This window comes from Platichthys flesus, chromosome 3, assembly GCF_949316205.1.
Source record: "Platichthys flesus chromosome 3, fPlaFle2.1, whole genome shotgun sequence".
Classification (NCBI taxonomy): Eukaryota; Metazoa; Chordata; class Actinopteri; order Pleuronectiformes; family Pleuronectidae; genus Platichthys; species Platichthys flesus.
In genome coordinates, this window is record NC_084947.1 from 2,671,586 (window position 1) to 2,692,499 (window position 20,914).

Below are 20,914 nucleotides of genomic sequence, written 5' to 3' on the forward strand. Positions count from 1 at the left end.
TGACGGGGCCACGGTTTGTGACGGTTTGATTCCAAGAGGAAACACTGAGAAGATTACAGCTGTCGTGGGTCAACGCTCAGTCAAGGTGGAGCGGCTGGTTTTCAAGTCGAGGAAAATGTGACCTGGAACCAGCACGAATACACAAACACAGACACACACAGACACACACACACTATCAACCCAGATGGAGCTTCCGCTGCAGCCCTGCTTTTTAATTCAAGCTCACTGCTGCACTTTGACTCGTCCAGACTTTTCCAAAGGATTTGTTTGTTTTTAGCAGCTAAAATCCGGAAGGCTTGGTTTTAAATGTCGCTCCAGTCAGGAAGTCACTGTCTGCACGAAGGGAAGTAGATGAAAACAGTGAAACCTGAGTTTTGTGTGTGTGTGTGTTGTCTGCCAACGTAGAAGACACCAAATCTGAGGCTCAAACTGTGGCGAGCAGAACATGGGGGGGGGTGGGGAGAGTATCTAGAATATGATATACTGGAGCTTAATAACCTGTTTGTGATGATTTTTAATAAACTATATAGTTTGGGGGGGTTAAATATTTTCTGACAGAGTATAAGTGCTCCAGCTCAAAATATGGATCACTACTAATTGTGAAAGTCCTTGTTTATTGAATAGACGTCTCCACTTCCTCCCACTGCACGTAAATGAAGCCGAAATATTCCAGGCACAAGCAGGAGCGAGCCAGCTGCTCTACTCTCAGATTTCTCTCTACCAGGGGCAATGATGGGGCCATCATTTACACAGGGGGGGCAATCATATGTCCAACATCCCTGGAGAGTTCCTGATCCTTCAAAAAAGCTTAGTGAATAAACATTCTTATCAAATTGTCCTATTTATTGTTTGTGCTGTTAGTAAGCGACTGGTGACAGAACAGGGGCACCTTGCTGGGGCCCCTGCCCCCCTAGACCTGCCCCTGGAGCCAGAGTGTGTTAATTGAATTAATGTTTATCTTTGGATCTTAATATATAGTTTATGGTTTATCTTAATGTCTCTACTGTATGAAAACGAGATAACTGGATGATAAGGGGCAGTTTCCATATAAAGTAAACTAAAAATATTAAAAAACCAAAACCTACCTTTACACACTCGTCCCTCTGGATAGTGTCCAGCCGGACAGACGGACAGACAGCGGCCCAGATGGAGGACGGCCTTCGGGTCCCTGCAGCTCTCACAGTGATCAGGAGTCCCCGAACACGACAGACAGTCGGCGTGACACTGGACTGCAAAACATGCACACACAGAGAAATGGAAAAAATAAAGTACGTCTGTATTCTCTGGAAAAAAACACTTATTACAAACACACACACACATATTCTAATATCTAATTTCACACTTATTTCATGGTCCACATCTCTGCCGGACACAAGTCGCTCACACACGCTGCCTCACATTATCATTTAATTTCATGCAAATTCTCCCGACCAGATTCGAGTCTGTGCTGGAATTCAGTTAGCGGAGGGATTTAATTTAACAAACCCTCAAACCCACACACACACATAATTAATTATCCAACACAGCCTGTCCAGTGCATTAACGTCTGTGGTAACAGACTGTGCTGGTGGAGTTCCAGTGAGTGCGACCCACTGGGAGACTCTCAGAACATGCACGGTTCTCTGCTGTCGACCGACTGCTCCACCGTTGTGCGTTTAGTGATGAAGTGCAAAGTGCCTCGCTGCCCACAGAGCGACCCAGCTGCTCTACCGGCTCTCCACCTAACACAGGAGCCTGTTCCCCTCATGTGTGGAGCGACTGGGATTAAAGGAGGAAGCTATGAATATTTGAAAGTCTTAAAACACAAAGTTTATCAGCAGAATGTGAAGTTACAACAGAATGGATGATGTTTCAAAACAAAGATCTGGAGAGAGAAACGACCAACCTGATACTCTAAACATGTGTTTTGAAGAAGAATGAATCATTCAATAAACAGATTCAAACCTTTAAAACCCTTTTTTCAGTTTAATGTTTCATGTTTTACCCCATAAACATTAACTAAGACTGAGAGTGAAAATAAGAAAACACATGAAAAAGGGTGAAGGAGTGAAAGAGAATACGAGAGAATATCTATTTCCCCACTCGAGTGTCCCTCATCATCTTCTCTCCATCTTTCTTCCACCAGCCACTTTCCTTCTGTATGTCAGTCACTCTCGTTTTTTGACATTTCATCACCCCCCCTCCATCTTCTCCCTGATGGACAGACAACCTTCGGAGCTTAAAGACTCAGGAGGAGGAGGAGGAGGAGGAGGAATTAGCCAAGTGAGACAAGTGGGAGATGAGATACTTAGCAGTGCACGTTCTGCTCGACCGACGGGAGTATTGTCTATTACAAATATCAGTTGTGTGTTTATCTCTCTGCTCAGCTGAGTCCAGCGCTGCAGCTCGAGTGACAATCTCCTGCACAGAGTCGGGCTCTGGCTGAGGAGGAATTCCTTTGTGCCTCTATCCTGAGCCTTATAGAAATGTCTGGATATTAACCAGTGAAGACAAACCAGTATATTTCAATATGAAACTCCACCAAGAGGTTTTGTCTTATTCTGCGTTTGTTATTCAGTAAAATTATGCAAAAAAACTATGGAACCCTGGTGAAAGAACCCATTTAACTGATTTCTGTTTCTTTGACATCGTGAGATGAGACGCTTTTCAACATTTTCTTTGATTTCTCAGAGAATAATTCATGGATCTTGGTGAAAAAATGAATTAAATTTTTTATTGTGTGTAATTTGGTGCAGCCTGTTTAGATTGAAGTGGACCGTTGGGTCTTGGTGAAGACATGAGCTCGACTGTGAAAGGGTTAAATCTGATATTTCGTTGCTCAGAGCATCGGAGAGAAAAACTTCCAACCAGCGTTTCAAGGTGTTTATTCTGAACCTGAGATCTCTGAGAGCTCTCACTGAGGGGTTCCTTCTTATTTCATCCACATCCTGATTTATAGAACATTTCATTTCTAAAATATTTAGCAAAAACTTTAAAAAATCCACCAGAAAAAGAATCCAGATCTTGTGATGTGGATGTGGTTTAACAAGGGGCCTGTTCGGCCTCAGCAGAAGAACGAGCTCTAGGTTCTTATGTGTTTTCACAGAATTAGATTTTCTCTTTCACCATCGAGGGTGAAGCCTCATGACAGCTCGGGTTCAGCCGCTCTGTTTACTGAAGATTCACACGCTGCTTCTTTAATCTCCTCTCCAGCAAAGCCAGCGAGAGAATCCCTGGAGCACAAAATTAAAAACTTCAGCCGTGATTAAGAGCAAAGTTTGTGAGCGAGTGAGGCGGACGGATCCGAGCAGCTTCACCTGATCGCCTCGGAGGACCAGCTCGTTCATACGCAGCAGAAACAGCTTCAAACAACCTCACTGGAGATATACATGAGAAAAACAAACACCTGCCAGTCACCCTGTTGGCTCGATGCTGACATCCAGCTGAGACTGGCTCCCTGCCACCGAACATAAAGAGACTTCATCGTCATCTTTTCACAGCCTGATTCTAAAAGGTAACTAAAAGGTTGTGCACCATTCAGAGGTCCATTCAGACACCAGGCTCTTTGTTCAACTCAATTAAACTGCATCAGAACCATTAAAACCATTAAAACCTTCAAATGAAAACACAAAACCATCGACAGGATTAAGTGACTGCAGTGAGCCGGAGCCTCCTCAGTCTGCAGAGGCTCGAGGAATCGTTAGTTTACTCACATCCACTAATATAGACAAGGTGGGGTTTTATAAGCTATACTGCAGCCTGCCACCAGGGGGCGATCAAGCTGCTTTGGCTTCACTTTTGAGGGTTGCAGTTAGTGTCTTTATTGAGTGTGTGAGCTCGAAGCAGCACTCAGAAGCCTGATTGAACCGGTACAGCAGCTGATGTTGTCGTGATGGATTTAGTCTCAGATCAGAGTCGCCTGTTTATTCACAATGAATGAATATTGAATGTGTCGTCAACTGGCAACACATGGAACTCTTTCTCCTGAACATCCGAACACGCATCACTCTGCAAATCTTCATACTGGTAAAAGACACTGGCTTGAAAAGAGGTTCCCAGTGGGTCAGAGGCGGGGGGGAAGTGAACATCCACAGCAGCTCGCCTGGTTCACGAGAGGCGGCCGACCTCTGGGCTCGTGGACGGCCGTGATTAATGGGCTTGAAGGAAGTTTTACAGTTGGAGAAAGACGAAGAGAGTATATATTCATCCTTCTTCCTTCTTCCATCTTCCATCTTCTATTTTCTATTTTCAGCAGCGTATGGAAATGTAACCCCCGACCGGGCCGACAGACGGACGCGGGTGAAAACGCTTCTGTTTCCCACAGCGGTGTAGAAAACGCTTAGTGGGTAAATCATGTTTAATTCATTTGGTCCAGGCATGCATGTGTGTATAATGTGTGTATAATGTGTGTATAATGTGTGTATAATGTGTATAATGTGTGTATAATGTGTGTATAATGTATGCATCATGGTGCATCATGGTGCATTGTGGGGCCTGATGGGGCGATGAGAAAGCATTACTGACAAACCCATGAACACACACAGGCTGAAAAAGTGATGACACACGTGCGACTAAACATCTAAATAACACAAACCTATTTAAATTATACACACGTGCCCCTCCTCACGTTGCACTTAACACACACACACACACATATGTGTACACACTGTTCACAGTGGTAGAAAGGATGAAGAGTAACTGGTCACATGAACTCCTCTTCGAGTCCTGATAAAGACAGAAAATGAAAAAGGTCTCTGAGTGCTGCAGCTCGTCCTCCTCAGACATGAATCTCAGAAAGTGAAGGGTTTTCCATTCCATTCTTCACTCGGTGTTGTTCATTAGGAGCCTGTCAGCTAACGTGGATTAAAAGGTTGTATCAGTCAGAGAGAAGGAAAGACAGAACAAGTAGCGTGAACCTGAAACCTTCAATTTTAGCTTTCTTTAGTTGGATTATTGGATAAATCGATGTCTTTGAGCCTTGGAGAGATATTTAAATTAAAGAATCTGAGAAGTTTGGAAGGAAAATGCATCTGTTCCTTTTATGAAATGTGACAAGAAGCCAAAGGACTCCACTAATTGACCTGGATACAGTTTTAAAGTCCACCTCCAGTGCATTTTATATAAAAAATAAAAGCATATTTGAGCTTAATAAGCAGTTAACAACATGGTTCTGGACATTAAAGCATGTAAACTATAGTACTTATTAAAATAATCAAGCTGAATATGAGCAGAATGTTTCTAATTTAATGGAAAGTATATTAAACTGCAGCTGTTGGATAAATTCAGTGAAGTAACAAGGGAAACGTTTATTATCACATTTATAAAGTGTGTCGAATACAGCCTGGATTATGTCTAAATATCTGTTTCCTGTAGAATAAATTCACCTGATGTGTAAAAACACATTTTCATTGTTGTAATAGTTGAAGTGAAATCTCTCTGTCACTGGTACAAACTCAGAGCTTCATTCACAAGAGACTGATTTGTTAAATCAGCTGAATATTAAGTGCACAAGCCGGTGAATGACTTTAAAAGCCAATATGGCGTTTATTTAATCTGTTGAATGAAGATTAACTCATTTGAATTTCTATTTTTTTTCCCGACTGAGCCTTCAGATGAAAAAACTAAGTGTCTACTTCAGGATATTACAATTTATAGTTTTCCCTCTGTTGTTTACTCGGACTAATGAGACTGTTGATTTTGCCTGAGAATATATAAAATCGACATTTTTAATACGCTGCTGCAGAGAAACGCTTTAATAGTAATAATAACTTCATCCTATCCAACCTTATTAAGCTTCATCATCACAAACACCCCGAATGTATGGTGCAATAAAGAAAAACTGTTTATTCATTCAGGCTGCCAAACCTAATTATGAGTCTTCAGAAATGTAAACAACGTTCTCCCCCTGTTTAATTGCCTGTTGGGTTGTTTATCTATAGGAGAGAATAACATAGGTTTGTTTATTTGTAATTACTGACAGTCTGCGTTCCTGTCTTCAGTCAATTAGACGAGCGGAGCCGGATTGTCTCAGGAAGGGAAGTGAAACACAAACGCTGCCATGTGACTGTCTTCCAGCAGGAGATGAGTTTGAAGCCACAGTCGGACGCCTCAGAGAGTTGTCTTTATTAATTTGTGATATTTCCTGTTGAAATAGGTTGAATGGAAAAGGCAGGAAGAGGAAATTGTTTTTTTATGCATCCAGGAATATTGTTTTTCACGTTGTCCATCGGTTCCATTTTTGTGAACTTGTTATTTTAAAAACACGTTGAAGGAAGTTCTTCAAATTTGACTTTCACTCAGACTCAAAGATGAACCGATCAATTTTGGTGGTTGAAGGTCAAAAGCTCAAGGTCATGTGACCTCACGTTGTTGTTATTTACATCAGGGATGTCGGAAGCAACTTTCATTACATGTCACAAATGCACTTGGACTCAAGGATGATCTAATTCGAATTTGGTTGTAAAAGGTCAAAGTGGAAAGAAAAGGAATGTAGAGTGAAATTCCTCTGGTTGGTAGAGTTGTCTAACCACCGGGTGGTTTGTGTAGTTCAATTTGTGTAGGAGCCATGAAAGTACTTTCTATCGTTGTAATATACTTGTTATTGTTTTAATCTCTATTTCATTCATTATTTTGTGAATATTTTCGGAATGTTAAATATAAGTTGAGCTTTGTTTATTGCTATTTCCTTGATTAATGAAATCCTCTTTGTGACCTCTTCTGGTTCCAAGTTAATCTCTTTGTTAGCATGTCAGACACAGTAACCCCCCCGCAGCCTCTTAGAGACTTTCTTGTTTATTCCCTAAAGTCGCCCCCCCCCCCCCCCCCCCCCCCCCCCCACACTTATTTCTCTTCCATTAATTGTTAAACAGGGTGTAGATTCTGCTGCGGACCAAAATTTGCAGACAAAGTGAATTTGCAATTTCATGTTCCCTTCAGGCCCGAGGGAGGCGACGAGCAGCTGCGCTCGGAAAGTTTGAAACTTCTTCTCAAAACTATTGTACCGTTAAAAAAAAACGCAAATTCAGGGGGACACCTCAAACTTCAAAAGATGCCTTCGCTGTTTGAAAAAATAATTGGAGCCTGGAAATTCACATCCCACCACCGCGGCCAGTTTACTGTAAATATTAACATGCATGTTGAGTTTGAACAGAGGTTTACATCCCAGTTAAAACCAGTGGCAGATGGAGGAGGCTGTGTATTGACTGTGTGTCCTCAGGTGATGGCACTGGGAAGCGTACAGCTTGGCCAGCGCTGCCCCCCCCCCCCCCCCAGGGACAGTTTGGATTTGGTCCGACTGCATTGCACATCGATAAACTCCCTCTGTCTCTCTGTTTATGAGTCCCCCCCACCACCCCCACCCCCCCTCCCACTCTCACTCTCGCCTCTATTTATCCAACCAGCTTCTCATTTACATGTGCAGTATTTTTAGGAGAGTATTTATACACCGGCAGCATCTTTCCAGAGAAGTAAAAGGGAAAGTGCTTCACCATTAAAGACAACAGAGATTCACCCCTGAGCTGTGGAATCACAGAGCAACACGTTCCCTCTGCAGTGCCCTGATTTCACCTCTGTTCAAATGACCGACTGGATTTTAAACAAAAAGCCCCCCCACTGAAGGATAACACAGGTATTTGTGCACTGGGAACTGGAGATTCTACACATTGGGACTGGTTTGGTGGTATTTTTGTGTATTCTGATGGATGCTGGTGGTGCAACTTTAAGAGATATTTCAATCAAGAGTGGAGTAAGAGAGAAAACTGAAGGTTTTTAGTGCAAAATTAAACAGACGGAAAGAGTGAGAACGACTTTCCATCCGACTGATGCACCGGCAAACAGCAAACACACACAGAGACGTCTGGAAAACGACAACGCAGCAACAAAAACAATGAGATTTGTGAGGGAGGTGTATGAAAGTTTAAAAAGACAACTTCTTCCCAAAACAACTCGACACTGGGCTGAATACCACGAGTGTGTTTGAGCATCTGAGGACGGATGTGGTGAACTACCCCTTTAAACACAGGTCTATGTCAAATGAAGGAGGGAGCTCATCCTGAAGGGAACGGCTGTGATTTGTGTGCTGTCAAAGAGGGAGATGTAAAAAAGCCACAAGGTTTGACAGAGCAGAGTTACAGAGGAGGCCACAGCCACACAACATACACACACAGCACACACAAACACACACTTTGCAGTGACGTACCTTGGTGGCACTCGGGGCAGCAGCCGCCCTCCTGGGTGACAGACAGGGTTCCTGTAGGGCAGGTGGGGCAGGACCGCAGATAACAAGTCACCTGGGCATCGCGACATTCACACTCACGACAGCTTCCATCGGTCCACTGAGCCGAGTCCTGGAGATAGGTGGGGGGGGGGAGGCCGTTTGAAAACACTGATAACACAGGACTTGAACTGAATCAGAATTAAAAGAGAGAAGCCACACAGAACAGACACAAAGCTGAAGGCTGATAGGTCGCTTCTGGAGGAAGCTGCACAGTCACGACTTTCAGAAACGTTCTCACAGCAGATTGAGTCAGACCGACACAACTCCACTGAGGACGGAGAGTTCTTCCAACAGACAATCAACAAACATTATTTAACCCAGAAAAAGAGAAACTACTTCATGACTGCAAACAGAGGGTCGACAGGTCGAACATCAGGAACAAGGACAGAACTGAATTAAAGGTTCTCTGAGCGTCACAAGTCTTTTTAGCTCGGCTCCTTATTCACAAACCATTTGTGTTCAAAGCTCTAGAGAAACTAAAGAACAGGAAACCAGTCACAGGAGACAGGCTGGTTCACTTCTCATCGGGTGTGATGGGGGAACTGGATGTTTGTGTAACAACTGGGGAACAATTTCATCTTCTAGATTCACAGATGACTTTCACCCAAACGAAAGGTGTGAAACAGGATTTACATCATTATAATATCTATGTATTACATTTGTTCTACTTAGAACAACATGTATTTTGTTCTTGAAACTACCACCTGCCTGTTTAATGCTTGTTGGCTGGTGTGTTGGTTGGTTTGATGGTTTGTTTGTTTGTTTGTTGGCTCATGTTTTTGGTTTGAAACTTGGTGAAAGGATGGAACATGGGCCTAAAAAGAATATGTTTTAAACTTGGGACAAAATGGCGGATTGAGAACTTTCTTTTTTTAGTTTCAGGGATTCTTTTTGATATTTTCAACAATTTCCCAGAGGAATCATTTGTGGATATCGATGAACGAAATGAGACATATTTCAGGGGACAGATATGTACGGGGGTGAGACATTTGGTTTGACTTGATGGAATTTTAGGGAACTGTTTGTCTCTGCTGCTCTTTATCAGACAGAAGATGAAGCTTCTATATCCAACGTATCACCAAAATGTTCTGTGGGATCACACCCTGATTATATACTATCAAAATAAAGTAATCAGCCCATCAGTGTGCTTTTAAATGTGCTTTTAGGCAAAACATGGTTCATTTGGAACAATCAACTTTCCACACTGTACGAATCCCTCTGGAGTCCGAACCACCAACGATCGAGCCACAGAACTTGGAGCGTTAACCTTTCAGGTGAGTGTCTCCCGGCGGAGGACGATGGTCGAGCGGAGACACCGGGTATCGATCGGTGGAGGCTTCTGATAAGTATGCAGTGCCTATCTCGTGTTTTTGTTTTCTACAGTTTGGAAGAATTCCTGCAGGAGATAAAGAAAATCCAAGGGAGGAGGATAATAGCTCAGGCTGCTCTCAACCCCCCCCCCCCCCCCTCCTCCACCTCAGCAGAGAAAGAGAAAAATTAAAGCCTTTGCATTCTTGGTTTCCACAACTAGACTCTGAATAATTAAGTTGACCACACTCAAAACTAAATGGGCCGGAATAATAAGGGAAACATTTTATTGTTACACACTAAACAGCCCAGAGTAATATGCTCCCTCTGTTCTGGGACAAGCATTTAGTCTGTGTCACTGCAACTTTCATTATCAGTGTTTAGAGTTTGTTTTTATATATTTATATCCAGACTAATATTAATGTTTGTGTAGGAGCCTCCTCTGCTGTCAGACCTTTCTCCTTACTTCTGGAAATAAGTGAGTTTAAAGAAGTCTGTTTAGAATCAGTGCCCAGACGCACCTTGTAGGATTTCCCCTCATGCACACAGGACGGCTTCACGGAGGAACACTCGTGGCAGCATTTTCCAGAAGGTCGAACAAGCTCCGATCCCTGAAAGCAACAAAACACATCCATGTACATTCATTTAGATTTGATCCACTCAATTCATACAGAGATTTAATATCAAAAATATACAGAGAAAGTTTACTTCTTGGTCGGACTAAACAAGGTGGTGTGAAAATGCTCCAGTGCGATGCCACTTATTTACTGGAACAATCTGTAGTTTCTAATCATTTAAAATGCTTATGCTAAAATAAACAATGGTGCTTTGATTATTCAAATAATATAATAATATAAAAACCTGCAAGTGCCACCTCTACAATTTTAGATGTAGAATTAGAAGAAATGAAAGCAGGCAAAGTTTTAGAGGAACAGATAAAAAGTTTAAAACCACAAAACAAAAGACCCGGTGACAATTTTGGGAAATCTTTCTTCCATAATTCTCCGTCTTCGTCTCTGCCCGGTGTCTCTTGGGCAAAACACCTTGTGTCTCTCAGATTCAAACACTGGAGGAGTGTGAACAATCTCTTCACTACCACATGTGCACAGAGAATCTTTGATGCTATATATTTAATAATCCAGAAAAACACAAATATGGAAAAGAGCTCAAATGGAATTATAGATATTACAATGTCAATGTTTCACTAATGCATGGTTCTGATGGGAAGAATTCCTCAACACACTCTGATAAATTCTCATCCGCCTCCTACGATAACTGCACACCACTGCTTCTCTCTGACTATTGACCCAGGGCCGTCATTAAACCCACAACCTTGTCTCCATTGTTCCACAGACACACACACACACAAACACACACACACAGGGTTGATTCCGGTCGGCTCCGAGCTTCTTAGCGGAGTGACCTTGCTCCGCTCGGGACCTGGACCGCCGCCAGTTACGCTGCTTCACCGTTAATGACACTTAGCGGCTGTAATTATCAACGTGCAGCGTGATTAACGAGGGCTCAGCTGGTCGCGGGGGGGGTGTATTAAAGCAACATTATGAAATCTGCTTGACGAGAGGAATCACTGGATGAGGTGGTTGAGTCAACGTGGAGCCAGGAAGTGGGTCATTTTGGGGGATAAGAGTAACTATGAGAACGCCAGCTAATAACCTGAACCAACGCTTTGTGTTGTCTCCCACGTCCAGCGTCCCACATTCCTAACTGGGCCACGCGTGATGTCTTCATGTGAGACGCTCCACTGGTGCCTCTGTTGCTCTCATGTGAGGAAGCCTCGGAGCCGGGAGGTGGAGGTTCAGTGAATAGAGATGTTTTCAGACCTGCACTGAAGTCCGGACACTTTTGATTGCTTCGGGAATTTTTCCTGAACTTTCCCTGTCAGCCTTCCCAGAGTAAAAACGTCCATGTCCACGACCACAGCAGGAAAATGAAGTGCAAGCGAGGGGGGCACTTGAAACTGGAAGAATCCTAAATATCTAAGGCTGAAACAGAGATCAGCCAGACACGAAGAGGACGCTCAACTGGGAAAGACCAGAGAGTTACTGGTGAAAAGAGCCGATGCCAGTGAGGATGAGCTGTAAACTAAACCCTGAGCTCTCTGCATATATGAAAGACAAACTCCTGGAAGTGTCCAGACCCAATTTCAAGAGTGAGACACCTTTTTTGGGTGTTAAACACAGAGGCTCAGGGAAGAAACCATTTAGCTGATCTGGATCAGGGGCCAGAATCCCCACAATACACCAGAAGATCAAGTTTTTTTATTTCTCTATTGTTGTACTATTTGTGTTTGGATTTCAAACACAATAAACATTTTTAAAGCCAATTTCACCAAAGGAGTTTTACTTTATTCCCTGAGCCTGAAACCTCCAGCATCACCTCCACATCTATATTCTGAGGCCCTTCACTGAGGAGCTCTTTCATATTTCATGTCCTGATTTATAGAACATTTTATTTCCAAAAATATGATCCCAAACTTTGTTATATTGGATGGATATTTCTGTGGCCGCTGACCGGTGTTTCCTGATTTATGGAGTGATAAAAAAAAGAGAGAGAGATCCAAACCCCCCCGTTGTAGAGAACCCTCCGGCTCCTTCATGTCAACAGAATGAAAAGAAGTATTGAACGTGGCTTCATGGAATGTTCAGACTTTGGAAAGTTAATTAAATTACGCCTAATTTGCATAATTAAACACAACATTTCACAAAACTCAATTGTCTTAATGTAAGAAATCAGCTTCACGTCGATGTCAGTGACTCTTTCCTCTCTGATCGTTAAGGGTTCATGTTGTCGTTCACTTTACTTCTTCTTAACTGAGTGACTTATCTGTGATGGGAGCAGCCAACCAGCCCCCCCCACCCCCGTAGTCCCATCTAACCTGTATTTCCTCCTTAACACCAATGAAGAAGAAGTGACATCTTCCATTAACTTCCTAGTGGCCCTGTCTGAAGGCCGGGAAATGGGATTTCTGGGTACTGACACGTTGCATTTTTGGGGGGGCGGGGTGTGTGTGTGTGTGTGTGTGTGTGTGTGTGGTGGGGGGAGGAGGAGGAGGAGGAGGAGGAGGTAGGTGTGAATGGAAGAGCTGCTCTTCTCCCATGTGATCACTTCCACTGATACTGAACTTTTCTGCCAGATGACCTTGTGTCTTTCTGGCCTCTCCATCAGGCCCCCCCCCCCCGTTGAGAACTCACTGAAATAAACCGGATTAGACCTGCTGCCCTGAAGACCACCTGCTGTTCACAGAGGAACAGGAGCTCTTAACTTCTAACAGAACAAACAAGTCTATTCCCTTTAAACGCACACACTCGCTGCTCTGGTCCCTGAGCTCCTCTCGTCTTTCGGTCTCACCTGGGGACATTCCAGGCGGCTGCACTCGGCCCCCCGGCAGATCACCTGACCCCGGCTGCACGTGCAGAAGCTGCAGCCGCTCTCGCTCCACGCGTCCTCGTGGTAACGCACCACGCCCTCGTACAGGCAGCTCCCCTTGGCGGCGGCGCACTCGTCGCAGCACTGACCGGCTCGCTTCACCTTGGTTTGACCCTGAGGAGAGAAGCACACGGACAATCTGACCTCGGGACAAGACAGAAGCAAATCAGGAGAAAGTGTGAATTCTTTTTTCTGCAGAGGGAGAAACCACAGCCGAGGAGATGTTTCACTTCGAGTTTAAGTCAAAGTTTAAAAAAGAAAAGACATGAAAACTTGGAATAGAAGAGCAACATTTTTTTTTTATTGGCTTCACTGAAACAGAAGGGAGCCTGTAAAGAGTTTCCACAGAAACCAGTGATTCTGCTTAATGGGATTAAGAAGATCTGAACTGGGTGCTTCATGTGTTCAGCAGAAAATATAGATATGTATATAACAGGTGCTATCTTCTATTTAAGTAGTTTTTTAGTAATCTTAATTATGATCATATCATCATATTTCTTAAGTGTGTGTCTGTGTCTGTGTCTGTGTGTGTGTGTGGGGGGGGGGGGTGAAGAGACGCACCTTGTCACAGCTGATTGGCTGACAGGTTTGTGTGTGGCATCTCGACTGACCCCGGTCGCACACACAAGTGGTGCAGGCGTTCTTCTGCCACTGCTCGCCTTGCTGTCAGGATTCACACAAACACACACATTTAGTCACACATCTTCAAACTACACACACACACACTCACACACACAAACACACAAACACACACACCCTGACACACGCCTTTGAGCTATAAACTCAAACCCGAGTTGAATCCACTGAGTGTCTTCTTTTCTATGTGGGGATTCAGAGCAGGCAGCGTGAACAGCATACAAATACACATGAGCGTGCCTACACACAAACACACACACACACAGACACACACACAAACACTTTGTCAGGGGCAAATAGCAGCTATCAGATGTCAACTGAATGCTCCTGAAGTTCAAAACAAACATCAGAGCGTGACGAACTGATATCTGGACACACGTACACACACAAACACACACACACAAAGAGACACACAAACACACAGACGGACACACAAACACACAAAGAGGCACACAAATGGAAACATTTACTGAATCTTCTTCTTTATGAGCAGCTATTGACAAATACTTACAAACATTTTATAAACCTGCATCAGATGGATTTCCTCACTCTGCTTGCACATTGAATATCATATTGATATATTTATATTGCTAGCGATAGAAAACCTATTGAGATAAGTATTGTATTATTGCCCCAAACATATTTAATCCAGACGTGGGGGGAGACGCAATTATTATCAAACAAAAGTGAGAAATAAAAGTGTTTTTTTATAAACAAATGATCTGCAGTTTGTTCCTGTTTCGAGGTTAAAGGTTAAAACCGGTTAAATTTCTGACCGAAGCCGTAACTCTGGTCATCAGTCTGTGGCCATTTACACCAAATACACACATACTGTAACACACAACTGTTTGTGTGCACGCTTGTGTGGGTTGTGTACGGAGGAAGGTTGTGTACATGTAATCAAGACACCATGATTCATTCTCTGTGATAAATCACAAACTGAGACGTCCCCGGAACTTCCTGACATCCTGACGGAGAACACACACATCTGATGTCATGACGATGCAAACATGAATGAGCGAGTGTGTGTCTGTGTGTGTGTGTGTGTTTGTGTGTGTGTGTGTGTGTGTGTTTCAGAAGTTGCAAACACACATTAGACAGAATGGGACGCCCTGTGATCAACATGGAATTTGGCAGTGTGGGAGAAGATGGAAGGAATGAGTGGATGAGTGTGTGAGTGTCTGAGTGTGTGAGTGTGTGAGTGTGTGAGTGTGTGAGTGTGTGAGTGTGTGAGTGTGTACTGCAAAACATGAGAACGCAAGAGCAAGGGCAGGGCAGACGAGGTGATGCCAACTGAGATTAGAGAGGAAGAGATGAAGGAGAAGAGGAGAGGAGACGAGGAGGACAAGAGAGGAGAAGAGCCCAAAAATATTGTAATCAATTGTCTAGAGAAACAAAACGTTTTGTTTAACGTGTGTCAAGTGACACTTTTTTTACTGTCTATGTAACACACAGACAAACAGACGCACACACACAGACACACAAACAGACAGACACACACACAGACAGACAAACACGTTACCCACCTGGTGCTGCTTCCCAGCAGACAGACAGGGGTTGGACACACACTGAGGACAACATCGTCCCGGCTGAATCACCAGGTTCTCGTGCTGAAGGAAGAGGAGAAGAAGGAATTGACCCACAACAATAAATACAACAAATCCACTCGTCTGTTCTGTGGTGAAACGTTACTCGATGAAACACACAACTGGAAGTATGAGTTGTGTTGTTAGACATGCTGACATTTTTGGGCAAAAACAATCTTGAGATCAGATCGATATGAGTCTCATCTCCGTGCCTCCAGCTCTGAGGTCGAGCTCAGAGTCTGGAGACGGAGGAATCGCTGCAGTTCAAATATCGAAAAGTTGATTTAACCGGTTCAGGGAAGTGAAACATTAGAAATATGCTTTTAGAGAAACTATGTTTGTTACTCCTCTGATTCCAGTGTTCAGCAAACACCTCCGGAGAAACACAGAGGTCTTCAAGTCCACATTCACCCTCTAGTGTCTCAAATCAATTTACATGTGGAGACAATAAGAATAAATAATCTAATCTATAATCAGTAGAGCGGTAGATGTTGTTTTTTAGTTCTATTATATTTGTTTGTAGGATGAATTTGTGCAAACTTGACGCTTCAGAAAAGGATGAAGCGTGTGTATGTGTATGTGTATGTGTGTGTGTGTATGTGTATGTGTCCGTGTGTGTGTGTGTGTGTGTGTGTGTGTGTGTGTGTGTGTGTGTGTGTGTTTGTGTCTGTCTGTGTGTGTTGGAACATCCAAGCATACGGATAACAAATGAGAAAAATGAATACCCTCATCATAAAATGTACGAGTTAGGAGATCCAGAGATCCAGAGAGGAAAGTCTCTGGACTGTTCAGTGAGTGAAGGTCTGCAGCTGTCGTCTCACATGTGGTGTCACACCGAAACAAGGAAGAAGTGGTTCAATGTGAACATAGCTTTTAATAAAACGACTTGTCACAGCCGGGCGGTCGATGGCTGCAGCAGGAGGAGGTTCAAGGTCAAATCCCCGTCACTGATATGGATGAAGAGATACGAGTGATAACAGGGGGACGATGATCCAGATGGTTTTCTGCTCAATGCTTCTTCTCCCGAGAAGCTAATGAAGAGTCTGAGGTGATGTCTCCACCTGCTGCTGTGAGCCTCCTGTGAGAGCCACAACCGACCCTCCATGGATTTATTAGGATGTACATCATTTCATTTAATATAATATATAACGCTCCGGTGCACGAGAGATGGGTCTGTACTTAAAAAACATTGCTCAGAGTGATTTAGCACTAAAGCCACAAGCCGAGAGAAGCAGTGGAACAGAAAACAGGCTCCTTTTCATCCTGTTTAAATACACAGACTTCTGCAGGATTGTGTTATGTTGTGTGTGTGTGTGTGTGTGTATTTCTGGACACTTACAGGTTTGCAGGCCACTTGCTGACACTCTGCCACCGAACACTGGACGGCCCCATTGCTGCAGACACATCTGGAACAGAGGCTGGGCTCCCACTGCTCCCCGTCCCTGTAGTCACCCCCCTGCCAGGAGCAGGACTCTGAAACACACACACACACACACACACGCACACACACACACACACACGCGCGCACACAGAACATGTAAACAGTAAGAGCGGGTGTCAGGTAATGAGCCGACAGAGTTTACCCACACACATTGATTCACAGTCACTAATTAGCTGCTAATCACTGAGATGCATCACAGAACCTGAAGACATCATCAACGTGGAGATGAACCTATCAGTCCTCTGCAGCTGCTGCTCTGTGCACTCTGACAACTCAGGGTCTCACATGACTACTGACAAAAGGAAGTTGCCCCCCCCCCCCCCGGAGGAGATACTGCTAAATTGCTTGTACTTTGGAAAAATACACACAACACTTTCCGTTCAGTGAGATGAGAAGTCACAACGAGCTGTGATTAATATCCAGTAGCAATAAGAAACAACCTTGAGATTATGTGTAACAGTGATTATCAGTGCAGCCCTGAAAACATCCCTCACACAAATGTATTAAAAGCATTTTTAAGGAACCTGGAGAAGAACGGCACTGGAGGAATTTGCATTTTAATTGCAGTTCAGTGTGGATGTTTACACCTTGAGGGGATCGGAGTCCAACCTCTGGACCTAATTTAATAAGCATGGTTTCAAAGAGCAGCTCGGGAAAAAATGATAAATTACATGTTTCCACACAAACACAAAGGAAGTGGTTCAGTGCTGTGATGAAGAGGAGGGTCTGTGTCCAGGACCAGGACTGCAACACTGACTCTTCATCAGCATCTCCCACGTGTACATGACGCTGATAGGATGCTCTTATTTTGCTGCTTTCTCTTTTCCACTATCATTTATTGTTTATGAATGTGGACAGATGTGTGTTAGGGGATGTGTGTGTGTGTGGATCGTTTTTCAGATCCTGCAGAACTAATTTCATTGTACTGTTTTGTGCAATGACAATAAAGCTTTCTCCTTCAGATTCAGTAGGGCTCCTCGTTCTATTTATTTAGACATTTTCCAGAAAGAGGAGCCACTGATTCATTACTGAGATATTCTGCTTAGTTTCTGGACAGTGGCAGGGAGTAGAGATGTGTTAACAGACTGAACATTTAGAATCATTACATTTCCAGTCGCTGCCTTTCCACAGTTTGTTAATTCTGATTCCGACAAGGTTATTTGTAAAATACGTGGATGAGGAAGGACGCATCTGCATCAGCACTGAATTCACACATTAAATCCAGACTCATGTCCAATCTAGAACACATTTGGATTGAAATTCCTGGAACTCAGCAAAAGAAAAGGTGATTTCATTTGATGGAGGAGTTTGTATGCAACAGCTGCATCTAAAATCAGTGTGATTCCTGAGGGGGAGTCCTCACCTCCACCGCGGCCACACCTGGGACAGCACCCCCCGGCTGGAGTGAACGGGCTCTCGTCCTCTGGGCAGCTGAGGGGGGGGCAGGGGCGAGCGGTGCACGACACACTTCCTCCGGAGCAAAGACACAGCAAACATGGCGAGGGACTCCACTGGCTGTCATCCTTATAGAGAGAGAGAGAGAGAGAGAGAGAGAGAGAGAGAGAGAGAGAGAGAGAGAGAGAGAGAGAGAGAGACAGTTAGACACACAACCACGGGAGGAGAGGGAGTGCGGAATGAGGAAAGTGGTTTCTCTCTCTGTGGACACGACAACTTTGTGAGAATAATCCTGAGTGACAGCCGACAGAAGAGAGTGGCGGCGGAGGGAGGAGGTAAAAGACGGGATGTGTCAGAGAGACAGACAGAGGAGAAGAGGAGAAGAAGAACGGGGGGGGGGGGGGGGGGTTGTGTGTGAACATGTGACAGGACATTAGCGTCACACCTGGAGACGACTAATTCCACCGTGATGGAGTCTCTCCCAGTTCGAGGGTTTCGATCGTTAGAGACAAACACTGAGCTCGATGTCGACCCTCGGGGAATTCTCTCATTTCGTTTTTTATTCAATGTTTTGAGAAAATGCTTCAAGGTTTCCATTGCATTGTTGTAAAGACACGAGGAGCTCTCGCTGTGATTGACAGAGCTGGATTGATGGGATCTATTCTTGCACACAGGCGTCTCGGGGGTGTTAATTAAAGTTAGATATCTCCTGTACATCCACTTGTGGATATACTGGGTTATTCTTTCAGTGTAAATGAGACATCAGCTTGTTCTCTCCTTCAGTCAAAAGCACAGAGAGGTGATTTACTGAGGCAGTGAATCCTCCATTAAAACCTCAGTGAAATACATCATTATTTGGGGGTTTTACTTCAACATCTTGATTTCGTTTCTAAAAGATAACAAATAGTTTGAGAAGTGAGATCAATCCTAGAGTTATCGCAGATTACAGCGGGATTAGGTTATTTAAAATAATTTAAATACTGTGATAACCGGTGTTTTGTGACCTTGGGAGTTTGCAAAAAGAGGAATCACACGATTATACCCAACAGCACTGGGACAGGAGCAGCGGTGTCACGTCAGCTCCTCTTCAGACCTCCATCCCCTCGTTGTTCAGATCCGTGTGAAGTGACACTTCAGCCTGAAGAGCAACCACACTGGATTCTCCTCCAAACCAAGATGAAAGAAACAAGCCTCCATTGTCTCCAGGACGTGTTTTGTCCAAATGGCAGAAAGGAACGTCCAGAGGGAGGAGACCCGACCGACAAGAAACAAGACAGGGATTGAGTTTGTGTGAGAGAGGGGGGGGGGGGGGCTCAGGTCCTCAGAGGAGCAGGGACCAGATTCCATCCATGGTTAAAACGTGAACAATGGATTGAAACAAACGAACAATCCTGGATGTATCTCCAAATATTATTCAATTATCAAGAATCAAGTAGCATATTCAAAATATTTCCTTGAAAGTCTTCTCGGCTGGGAAGGTCATAAACCCCGCCTCCTCCATGTTAGCCAATGGGACTTAGACCAAACTAAAATATGAAAATAGATAATAGATTGATTGGTGGATCGAGGTTTTCAATATGGTGGCTCACTCGCTGCTGAGTAAACTCCGGTTGCATGTGGTGTCATTGACGCAGCCTTGCAGAGCTGGTGTCCAGGATGTTTTCTCTTCCTCTCTGGACAGTGGAGCAGTCGGCAGGTCTGATTTCACCAAACTCTAACTGCACATGAATAATCCATTTGCCTCCTCGCTGCCGCAGATTGGAAATGAAAGGAAGGCGAAGGTTCGGTGACACTTTCACGTACGTGTGACCACTCAGTGAGGAAGTGTAATAATCGGAAGTTGCCATTACAGTGGTCATTCTGGTTCTGGTTCATCATGTCCTCCGCATCCTAAAGGCCTCAAGGTCAACGCTCTGTGCACGGAGGTCAAGAGCGTGCACAGCAAACTAGGAAAAAATTATTTCCTTGGAGGCGTCGTCCTGATGAAACAGGCACAGAAACTGATGCCAATCAAATATCTGAAATATTGTTGCAGGCTGTCATTAAAAAAACATAATCCAGAGCCATAAGCTGTGTTTTTAAATAGATCCACATGTAGTGCATCTATCTGTGTGCATGATAACATTTAATCATTTAATGTAAAGGCTGCAGGAGACACAGAGATTCACTCACTTGATAGACGATTCCCTCGTGCTGGCAGGAGTCCTGGGACGAGGGGATGCACTCGGGACAGCACTTGTTGGCAGGGAATCTCAAAAGCTCCCCCTATGGAAAACACAAACACACAAATACACACTGAGCATGAGCAAGATACACACACAAGCCCCCGGGGCATACAAAAGAAAGTGGATGTGTTTCCCTGTAACCAGCATGAACACACAACCTGACGATTACAGTCTTATTTCCATGGAAATTGACCGACGTGTGACACGAGCACCCGAATGGAAACGAGAATATGAAAACGATCAGTGCAGCAGGGCGTGAGGAATACAGAGCAGGGGGGGGGGGGGCAGGCGGAGGCATTACAATACATATTACATCACAGGTTCAACAAGCAGCCTATACACAACACCTATTTGCCCTGATTGAGGTGGAATGTGTGTCAGGAAGCAGATGGGAGAGCTGGGGGGGGGGGGGGGGGGGGGGGGGGGGGATAGAAGCAGAGCCGAGGAACAGAAAAGATGTTTATTTGTGAATTCAAATGATTTGGAATAGAAGAAAAGGAAGAAGAGGAACGAGAGGGGAACGAGAAACATCCTCCAATCAGCTAGATAAACAGGAAGAGTTTATATTTCGTCATTTATCAACAATAAATCATGTGTTGGACCAACTTAAAAATAATTCCTT

The 20,914-nt window shown here is 44.1% G+C and overlaps 1 protein-coding gene across 1 annotated transcript in view; it reads right to left on the reverse strand.

Moving 5' to 3' along the window:
• The window catches only part of fras1 (Fraser extracellular matrix complex subunit 1), a 119,350-nt gene that overhangs the window by 90,803 nt on the left and 7,633 nt on the right, over positions 1-20,914 (reverse strand). Inside the window, 9 exon segments of the mRNA XM_062380547.1 lie at positions 1,086-1,229; positions 8,177-8,324; positions 10,084-10,173; positions 12,932-13,123; positions 13,571-13,672; positions 15,172-15,255; positions 16,571-16,704; positions 18,036-18,195; positions 20,240-20,332. Coding sequence (XP_062236531.1) covers positions 1,086-1,229; positions 8,177-8,324; positions 10,084-10,173; positions 12,932-13,123; positions 13,571-13,672; positions 15,172-15,255; positions 16,571-16,704; positions 18,036-18,195; positions 20,240-20,332 — 1,147 coding nt within the window.